This window comes from Cynocephalus volans, chromosome 11 (genome assembly GCF_027409185.1).
Source record: "Cynocephalus volans isolate mCynVol1 chromosome 11, mCynVol1.pri, whole genome shotgun sequence".
NCBI classification, from domain to species: domain Eukaryota; kingdom Metazoa; phylum Chordata; class Mammalia; order Dermoptera; family Cynocephalidae; genus Cynocephalus; species Cynocephalus volans.
Genome location: NC_084470.1, coordinates 12,391,244 through 12,402,063, shown reverse-complemented (window position 1 = coordinate 12,402,063; position 10,820 = coordinate 12,391,244). Strand labels below are relative to the sequence as shown.

Here is a 10,820-nt window from a genome sequence, read left to right as displayed (position 1 = left end):
CAGGAAATGTGAATATTCCAGCATTGTTTTTCTCTTTCAAGGTTGTTTTGGCTATTCTGGGTCCCTTGACTTTCCATATGACTTTTAGGATCAGCTTGTTGATTTCTACAAAGAAACCAACTTGAATTTTGACGGGCATTGCATTCATCACTTTGCTTCCTGATGACATTTAAAAATGAAAATTCTAGTTCATGTTTATGTCATGAAATTTCACACAAATAGCAATGTGGTCCCAAGTTTTCCTATTAAACAATTAGAAAACTTAAAAGAACATGTTTATGTTGGATATCACATATGAATACAGGGTTTCAGTTTATTCAAAGATTTTATTTCCAACAGATGTTACAGCTTATTAATCATCAAAATCATCAAAACCATCGATGGATGTATTTCTAGGACGTAAAGCAGCTTCAATTTCTGAGTTACTGTCATCAGACTCACCCCAGAAGGCTGGAAGAGAAAACCAGACAGGTATTTAACATTTCTGCACTCTGATTAAGAGTTTATAAAACAGCATAGCAGGACTGGTTAATTAGAGCATTGGCCTGCAAAAGGCCTAATACAGATACCACATGATGTACCTTACCAGACACAACTGAAATGCACTTCAATACTGTACAAATGTACACATATCACGGTGTGTTCTATGCATTGTTATGTAAAACACCTTGTAGAATATTTTTTCCCTGCTGTGTCCAACTCTTCACTATAGGATAGAGATTTAAAATCAGAGTTAACAAGGAGGTAGGGTGTTTTATCAGGCCTGTTCCACCTCATTTCAGCTGCTCCTCCACTTTATCTCCCTTTGTTCTTTACAGGAGCAGAGAGAAGGAAAAGATACAGTAGAGGAATCAGCACTGACGTCTGGCCTGAGACAGGACTTGGGTACACATCGTTTATCTGGGAGGTAATCCTAGGAACCATGGTGAGCGGAGTGGGAGAGTGACACATGGAAGAGAAGCAGGTAATAAAGCATATGCTAACGAGTGGGTGCTGGCAGTGGGCAAGTGTGGCTCAATCATGCAGGGGACCCTCTGAGAGACTGTGTAGAGTTCTCAGATTGTCCCAGCCAAGAGCAAGGAAGTGGCGCTACTGATCCATCAACTCCCCTCTCTTGATTGGGGGTTGTTCTCAATCCAGGGCATCGACTTCCTAGCACACTGGGCTGCCCTGTGAGGGCTGAGCATGCTCCTGTGGCCACAGAAAGCCCTCAGGCAGAGATGCACTGATGTCTGATGCAGAAGATCTCAGGCATGTCTGAGAACTGGAGCGGAGGTGACCTCCCAGTGGTCTGACAGGATGTGGTGGGGACACCAACAGCGTCTACTAAACTAAAAAAATCTCCATGACTACTGACATCTACATGGCACAATTTGTCAATTCTGTGCTGACTTCTTATAATACAACCCCATTTAATTCTTGCACCAACCTAAGGGCAATATTAATATCTCCATTTTACTGAGCAAAGTGAGGCTGAGAGAGGTTAAACAACTGGCTACGATTGCAATGTTAGTGGGTGGTCAAGCTGGGGGTCCCACCCAGGTCATCTGACTCAAACCCTTGCTCTCCATTATAACCCACTGAGGATGGGGGTTAAGGAGACAGGAGTAGAGAGAGCCCAAGCTCAGCAGGGGCTATGCCACAGTGGCATGATAAAAGGAGGGTTAGATTTTCTCTGTGAGCTGGGTGTTGAAGGATGAATAGGAGCTCAGTGGGCTGAGGAGAAGGGAAAGAACTTCATATAGAAGAAAACATGAGCAAAGGCACAGAGGCATAGGTGTGGTGTATCTTTTTGGCTCTGGCTAGACTCAAAGAGGGCAGGACCTTGGGAAGAAAGAGCTAGAAAGCAGAAATGAGACCAGACCACAAACAAAGTGTAGACTCTGTCCTGCAGGTGGTGGGGAGGCGTCAGCAATTCTTAAGCAGGAGGGTAAGAGGAGTAAATGGGGTTTTGGATGCTGATGGCCAGGTGAAGGACGGTCAGGAGCTGGGAAGAACTGGATGTGAGGAAATCAGTTAGAGCTACTGCAAGAGCCTGGCCACGTCATGAGCAGGGGCTACTTGTGGGGCATCAGCATGAGGATGGGGAGAGGCAATAATATACTAGGTAGAATATACTGGTGTTGGTAATCAACTAGATATGGAGGCCAGGATCCCCTGCAAAGTCATACTCGCAAATTACAATGCTTTGCCACTGTGGTCCATGGCACCTATGGGGCCCTGTCACTAAAGAACTGTGCCTTCAGAAGCCCTCAGATCCCACCCCAGGGACAGCTACAAGGGCCACCCATGTGATCACAGGCATACTTCACAGTCCTCACACGAGTGTGTAGAAAACTCATATATGTCATAAACAACTTTTTTGGTTAACACACAAAATGAAAATCTGGTGTCCAGTTATTTCTCTTACCATTAGACTTTAAACTGGTCATTGGTTTCTTTTTGTTTTCATGCCTGTAAAATAAAGAAATAGACTAAGGCCTGAAAAAAAATGACAACCAGACTAATACTTTTACAATAAGCATGTTAGGGAAGAAGCACCATTATTCACCAAAAGGCCACAACTTTAAAATTTATTTCCAGATTTTAAAAGTAAAAAGAAAACATCAGAGGTATTTGCTGATGCTTCAGTGGGAGGGTTGCTGTTAGGATAGTATCCCCAGAGACCCAAGTGTGTGCCCCTTGCAGGCTCTGCCCTGGGTGTGCTGTGCACTGTGTGCTGATCGTTCTGGCTGGGGGTGACTGCATGGCCAGGCTCGCAGAGCACTGATGTCCATTCAACTGTCCTCTGGAAAGCACTGACGTGTAAAGCTTTAGTGCTTTCAGGGAAGCTAAAAGTGAATTACCTATAGTAGGGAATTTAAGAAGTTAGAATGCAAGATACTGGAAAGGAAGTTAAAATACTCATCTCAGTCAATCCAGTGACAGCAATACTAACAGTTTAACAAAGGAGTTCAAAATACACACATGGTAGAGAAAAATGTAAGTAACATGATACCTATGTTTAGGTTTCTGGGTATCAAACACATAAAAATGCTAATGTCTACAGCATCTGGTACCTAGTGACTTGTCTATTAAAGCCAATAGGACAAGAAAACTGCTCTATGATATGATTTCCCAATGTGCCTCTTCAGGAGCGTTTGCAATTTTAATGAATTTAAAAGTCCTCTCTGGGAGCATTGTTTGAATTTTTCAATATATTTAAGTTCTTTAAGGCTATACTGAATGGTCAAAGGAGAGACTGGAAGAGGTCCCTGTGTGCAGCTCGCTCTGTGGTTTATACTGTGTGCCACCACTCCTCTTCCTGAGCCTGGGACCCTGCTCCCTCCTCAACGTGGGAAACCCTGCGAATTCAGCTTTTCCTTCCCTTTGGGCCAAGTCTGGTTAGCCCAAGGCTTAAAAATCTGTCTTTTGCCATAGCTGCCATGATTTACTCCCCACCCCCCCAAACAAGCTCCACTAAGGAATCATTTTCAGGGCTAAATAGGAGGGTACTTTAGGAAGTCTGTGGAAAAATAGAATTAAAAGATAATAGGAATCTTTCCATGAACTTTTTGAAGATCCGTATCTGTCAATATTTCCTTGAAATTTAGTGCCTGTTACTTTATTTGCATGACCAAATAGCACCTATGGCCATTTTTCCAGGAAGAGAAGAAGACCCCTGTGACCACCTGCGAGGGCCCAGCAGCTAATGGACAGTCATGGGAGTGCCAGGAATGTGGAGAGTTACCAGGAAGGTGAGCCTGCAAGAATCCATCTTACCTAAAGTGCCTGCACATGTGCACACAATAAATGTGACTGTGGGTTGTGTCTGCTATTTACCCACTTCCTGCCACCTGAAGACACTGGGCCAGGTGCTGGAGGGGAGAGGGAGATTATAAAAATGTTGGCCAGCCTGCAGAGAGGCTAATTTGCCATCTGTGATCCAAATAATAACAGCCCCAGGGGGAGAGGGCGAGATCACTGGCCGGCTGGGAGAATTGAGAACATGGTAGTAGGCCATAAGGTGAGGGCTACAGGGTCCCTGAGGAAGCAAGGCATCTCCTGGACTCTGCTCTGAAAGATGGAAAGGATTTCGCAGGCCAGGACTGAGGGACAGGATGTGGTAGGATGTGGCAACAGGGAGTCCTTGATACAGCAGTAAAGGCACAGAGGTAGGTGTGCTCAAGCCAGGGCCCCATGGCCTAGACCACTTCTCCGAGCTCCAGAAACATGCCTGGTACGCACTTGGTAGCTCCACTTGGCCTCCTCCAAAGTGCCTCGTGGTCGCAACATTCCCATCCATGACCAAACTCACTATCCTCCCAGCATGTTTCCCTCCCCTATCAAACCAGGCCCTCCTCCTGTCTGCAAAGGGCATCTCCAACCCTCTAGTCGCTCCCAAGCCTCTCTCCACTCCTATGCCCTCCACACCCAGTCAGCCACCAGGTCCTGAAAGTTTACCTCCCAGTACTTCCTGAAGTCTTCACCATTTCCCTACATACTGCCACCACACTCATCAACAAAACAAGCATCTCTTGCTTCTGTCTCTGCAACAGCCTCCTAACAGGTGACACCATATCCATCTTGCCCCCCTATGATCCATTTTCCACTCAGCAGCACGAGTGAGCTTTTCAGAACGCAAAGCTGATCATTCCACTTCCTCGCTTAAAAAACTTCAGCACCTTCCCACTGCTTTTGGCATAAAGAACTATATCCTAACCAGTACCTCCAAGGTTGATCTCCCAGATGGGTTGGGCTCTCCGCTGTAGCCTTCCCCATTTCCCAGCCCCCACCCCCACTGCTGAGTCCTTATCAAAGCTGCTGTTTTACATTCCTTTGTGTAGCTAACCTGTGCATAAGCTCCATGAGGGCAGCAACCACCCCTGTTTCAGCTCACGTGGCTAACCTGGTGCTAAGCACTTCATAAGTGTTCAGTGAATACATGTGGAATGAACAAATGAACTTGAAGCACAGGGTCTTGCTTAAAACACTCAATCCTTGAACAATATTCAATGATACAATATTTGATTTGCATATTTCTACTTAATATGTGACTTCAGAATCAGGTTGTCAAGTTTGGTTTCCCTACTGGCAAAGAAGAAAAAAACTCAGAAAAGAAAAAAAGACACACACAATGCTGCAAACACGGTCACATCTATGCAAGTGAGTGTTAGTTTGCAGTCACTTAACTCATGAGAAACAAGTCAGCCAGCAATGAGGAGGCTCACTGTGGAGGTGACCCACTGAGTAGTTCAGGGCTCTCATGTTCTGCACAGGGCATTCTAGGTGTTGGGAAAAAAGAATAGTTTAATCAGGCCCCCTCCACCTTGGGTCTGGGTGGGGATGGTGTGGCACATTCTTTGTAAGCAAATTGTGTGTGTGTGGGTGGAGTTAGTGTGTTTGCGCAATGCTGGGACTTGGCTGGCGTCTACCATGCTCGGCCATGCTCTCGAACCTATGGCTCCAAGGACCTTTTGGCCAGTTACCTAGCTCATAGACCTGCGTGTGAGGGGTCTGGTGACCCAGCCTGGTGTGTGAAGGGTTTGTGACCCAGTCTGGACAATAGGCTCGAGGGGTCTTTGAGGTCCAGACCCAGCCCTAGCCCTATAGTTGGCCCAGTCAGCAGGATTACGGGCAGATAAAAGAGCCCAAGCCTGACAATAGGCAAGAGTGAATTCCTGAAGCTACGTCTCCTTGAGGCCACCTGCTTTTCTATTTGTCCTGTGGCTACACAGTATGCCTTTGAGAACATTTAAGCCACAGGGAGCCAGTAAACATCCCAGTGAAACATGAATTAATTGTGCAATGTTTCTTAACTGTCCATTTTACAAGTTTCCTCACAAGAAATAAACACACATAGTCTACCCACTGAGAAGGGCTGAGGATGCTTTTAAGTATCTCCAATTTCACCCTCATACCTATGGAGCAATTATGTTTCCTTCTGGGAACCCATCTGTGAAAGTCAATGTGATGCCACAATTCAAGGTTGACTTCTATTACACCCAGTTCGTAGGGTCAACATTTCTTTCTCAGGTTCATACCTAACGTGTAAAGCTAAGGCAAGGCCAATGGGGACAAGGTGAGAAATTTCCTTGTAATGCTGAATAGAGACAACTTGTTTGGCTAATAGTAAATGAGAGAAAAACAAAAATTCACTTCAGAAAGCATAAGAAATGGAAGAGTTAAAGTTGTAGACCATGGGATATGATCACCATACTCTATCAAATGGAGTATATTGCTAGAAATCTGCCTGCCTAATCTCTGAGAGCGTGAAGGTAACATTTCTATCTTGTAAGGCAGGGGTTGGCAAAGATTTTCTGTGAAGAGCCAGAGAGCAAATAGCTCAGGCTTTGTGGTCATATGATTTGTCACAACTACTGAACCCTGGTCGTACCATGAAAATGTCTGTGGAAAACTGCAACCTAATCGATGTGGCTGTATTCCAATTAAACTTCATTTACAGACAATGAAATTTGTATTTCATATAACTTTCAAATGTCATGAATCATTATTCTTCTTTGGACTTTTCTCTCAACCATTTAAAATGTAAAAACCACTCTTAGCCTGTACAGCCCCAGGCAGTAGCCTAGGCATGGCCGAAAGGCTGTAATTTGCCTACTGTAAAGCACTGCCAACATCCAGTGCATGGCAGCAAACCAGCGAGCCTGCCTTTCCCTGCAGAGACTTTCATGGACAACTGCTGGAACCCAAGACAGCAGACTTGGTATTCCTTCCCTAGAAGTTTACGATTAGATTGGAAGTCCTACTTAAAAATAAATCATTTTCAGGTTAGAAACCATGAGAAAATTGAAATGTAACCATGTTTTGCTGGTCTCATTATAATGGGACAATTACGTCTGCAGAATTTCCCAGTAGGTTTGATAATTTTTTCTCCCAGCTGTCCCATGAACACCACATATGTATCAGGGAGATGCTCGTTTGTTAACATTTTGCCATATTGGCTTTATCAAATATCTTCCCTCCATCTATCCATTAAGCTATCTTATTTTTTGATGCATTTTGGTAATTGTTTTTAAATTCCCCCAGTATTGATAAATTGGATTAGGACAATTCTAATCAAAGTCACTTTTGTTTTCATTCTTGTTAAACATGAAAAGTTAAGGTCAGCCAGGATCTTTACAGAACAGGTTTTATCTAAGAGCAGCCTTGACTGACAGTGAATACCCTATACATATAATCATGACGATATGGTGTACAGATAAAACAGTAGAAATTATGTGTCAGTTGTCCATTTTATATGAGCGAAAGGCTAAGGTAGCTAGAAATAGTTGACACAGTCAAGCGACATAAATACAAAATTAGATGGTAAAGATTGCTGAAAGTGTTAAGTTTTGCTTTACGGAGCCAGCAAGTAGAGACAGAAATGAGACAGGGGTGGATCCTAAGATGGCAATGGCTGCGGCGGTTGGCGCGGAGTAGCTGAGGTGGAAAAGGTGGCCACTGGGCCTTACGCAGCCGGGAAACTTGTGGACCTTCCTCTGGCCGTCTCTCAAGGGAGGACCGCTGCTGGCAGCCGGTCGTGGGGGCTGACCGCCACTTTGCCCTTGGCAGGAGAGGCTGCCTCGTTTACAGGCAACAGCTTTGAAGTATGGAACAGGAAAAGAACTGTTTCTTAGCTGCAAAAGCAAGTCTCTAAACAGGGAACACGGCGCCGGGGCTGCTGTTGACGCTGCCAGGATCCCGGAGGCTGGGGCTGCGCTGAAGGCGGCCAGCTGCCCTATTCAGGATTTGAGGTTTCAGGCCGGCATAAAAGAAGATTCCTGGGAGCGCCCGAGCCGCGCTGCGGGACCGAGTGAGCAGCCCAAGGTGGCGGCGGCCGAGAACGAGGAAGGCAATGACGCAGAGGCGGAGAGGGAGCCGCCCGACCCGGCACAGCCCTGTGAGTGACCCCCGGCCCGGCCCTGCTCGGAGGGTGGACGCCCACCTGGCTTCTGCCTGCCCCACCGGGCCACTCACCGGCCCCGGGGCTGCCTCCACTTTCTCAAGTGGAGGCGGCTCCGGCCCGGCTTGGCCAAGCCTGTCCTCCTCGCCTGGCTCAGCTCCTCACTGAGCCTTCCAACTTGCTTGCCCCGGCACGGGGCTTCCTGGGGCCTGCGGGCCGGCCTCCCCTCCCACTCCCTCCGTGGTTCTCTGGCGGGGCTGGTGGCGTGGGGTGTCCCTGGCCAGCGTCGGGAGGGCAAGGAAGTACGGGCTGGGCCGACTGTCACTCCACCGCACCCTGGGCTCCAGCCCCCGGTAAACTTCCTGTTACTGGGAGGCAGATACCATCACTGCGGCCACCAGTTCGGAAAAACGCCTAACTGATTTCTGGTTATGAATAGTGTGGTCGGAGAGTTCCCGAGTTCACTTGAACCTGCCGGAGAGCTGACTGCGGGTGGGCACCAGAGTCGGTCCCTGCCGGGGAGATTCAAAGGTGAACCGTGTGCTGCGGGCTCCTCCCCCGAGGAGCTCACGCTCTGGTGTGGGAGATAAGACAAGTACACAAATAACCGCGATACTAGGAGGAAGGTGATAAGTCCCGAGAAAGATCTACACAGTGCTATAAAGGTACCCAGAGCGACCCGTCGTCTGCGCCTAGCAGTAACCTGGTAGACTTCCTGGGCAAGGCGGTAAAGAGCAGGGTCTTGAAGGCCAAGCTGATAGACAAGGGTTGCAGAAGACACATCCCAGCCCAGCCCAGTGCGCACAGAGCAGGGAGACGTCCGGCTAGGGAGGCGGAGACTCGACAGAAATCACACACCCTGTGGGGTCGCCAGTGCGTGATCCAACAGCCCGGGCCAGAGCGCATGGAACAGGGAGAAGTCCTGCACGGGAAGTGGAAGCTCAGCAGAGATCACACACCCTGCAGAACCGCCCTGTGATCCAGCAGCCCAGAAGAGTCCAAGCTGACCAGAGAGGTGGCTCCCTGGAGAGGCCCAAGACCCGAGGCAACCATACACACAAGGCACTAGAGGCCAACTGAGCAGTCACAGAGGTAGCCATACCAAATTGGCAACCACAGCAACATCTTAGTTAGTCATTAGTCTCAAACTGGTGGACTGTGAAACCCCCTCCTACAATGAATAAACAGCAAAAAAAAGATACCAGAAATACAAAAAATCAAGAAAGTACACCACCAAAAGTTAATAAATCTCAAACTCTAGATCCTATAGAACAAGAAGCCCTTGAAATGACAGACAAGGAATTTCGAGTGATAATTCTAAGGAAACTGAATGAGATAGAAGAAAACTCAGGTAGTCGTCATGATGAAACAAGGAAAAGTATACAGGACCTGAAAGAGGAAATGTACAAGGAAATCAATGTCCTGAAAAAAAATGTAGCAGAACTTGCTAAACTGAAGAAGTTATTCAGCGAAATAAAAAACACAACGGAGAGTTTAACCAGCAGGCTTGTCGAAGTTGAAGAGAGAACCTCTGAACTTGAAGATGGGCTGTTTGAGATAACACAAGCAGACAAAAAAAAAAAAAGAAAAAAGAATCAAAGACATTGAAGAAAATCTGAGAGAGATATCAGACAACCTTAAGCACTCTAATATCTGAGTCATGGGTATTCCAGAAGGGGAGGAAAATAGAGATTTCATTGAAAACATATTCAACAAAATAGTGGGAGAAAACTTCCCAGGTATAGGAAAAATCACAGATCTTCAGATCCAGGAAGGTCAAAGATCCCCAAACGTATTCAACCCAAAAAGGCCTCCTCCAAGACATGTTATACTCAAATTGGTAAAACTCAGAGACAAAGAGAGAATCTTAAAAGCTGCAAGAGAGAAGTGTCAAATCACCTATAAGGGAGCCCCAATAAGGCTAACATCAGAATTTTCATCACAAACCCTAAAAGCTAGAAAGGAATAGGATGATATATACAAAATACTAAAAGACAAAGATTGCAGGCAAGAATACTCGTCCCTGCAAGGCTATCCTTCCTAAATGAAGGGCAAATAGTATATTTCTCAGACAAACAAGAACTGCAGGAGTTCACTACCACACGAACACCCTTACAAGAAATCCTCAAGGGAGTACTGGGTTTGGTTCCTGAAAAATAACTACCACTGCCATAAAAACCCAAGAAAAATCAAAACCCACTAGTATAATAAAAATGGCATTCATGAAGAGAAAACAAGCTAACAAAAACACTATCTACAACCTAAGGAACCAACAAACACAGAAAACAAACAGTAAATCAGAAAGCAAGGAACAAAGGACACCTAAGACAACCAAACAACCAATAAAATGCTAGGAATAAATCAACACCTTTCAATAACAACTCTTAATGTAAAAGGCTTAAATTCCCCAATCAAAAGACACAGACTGGCTGACTGGATCAAAAAGGAGGACCCAACTATATGCTGCCTACAAGAGACCCACCTCACCCATAAAGATTCACACAGACTAAGAGTGAAAGGATGGAAAAAGATTTACCATGCAAACAGAAAAGAAAAACGAGCTGGAGTAGCTATTCTTATATCTGACAAAATAGACTTTAAACTAAAAACCATAAAAAGAGACAATGAGGGACACTACTTAATGATAAAAGGACTGATGCATCAAGAAGACATAACAATCATAAATATGTACGCACCCAATGTCGGAGCAGCCAGATTTATAAAACAAACTCTATTAGACCTAAAGAAGGAAATAGACACTAATACCATAATAGCAGGGGACCTGAACACCCCACTGTCAATATTAGACAGATCATCTAGGCAAAGAATCAGTAGAGAAACACAAGATCTAAACAAGACTCTAGACCAATTGGAATTGGCAGATATCTACAGAACATTCCATCCAACAACCTCAGAATATTCATTCTTCTCATCA

The 10,820-nt window shown here is 45.7% G+C and overlaps 1 protein-coding gene across 5 annotated transcripts in view; it reads right to left on the bottom strand.

Annotated features, from left to right (window-relative positions):
- Positions 1-337: 337 nt before the first annotated feature.
- KIZ (kizuna centrosomal protein) overlaps positions 338-10,820 on the bottom strand; it is a 144,720-nt gene continuing 134,237 nt past the window's right edge. For all 5 annotated transcript variants that reach the window (XM_063114542.1, XM_063114537.1, XM_063114539.1 and 2 more), the window contains 2 exons: positions 2,411-2,454; positions 338-450 (listed from right to left, as the gene is read on the bottom strand). In XM_063114542.1, coding sequence (XP_062970612.1) covers positions 353-450; positions 2,411-2,454 — 142 coding nt within the window. In that variant the 3' untranslated portion in view covers positions 338-352. The remainder of the gene's footprint in view (positions 451-2,410; positions 2,455-10,820) is intronic.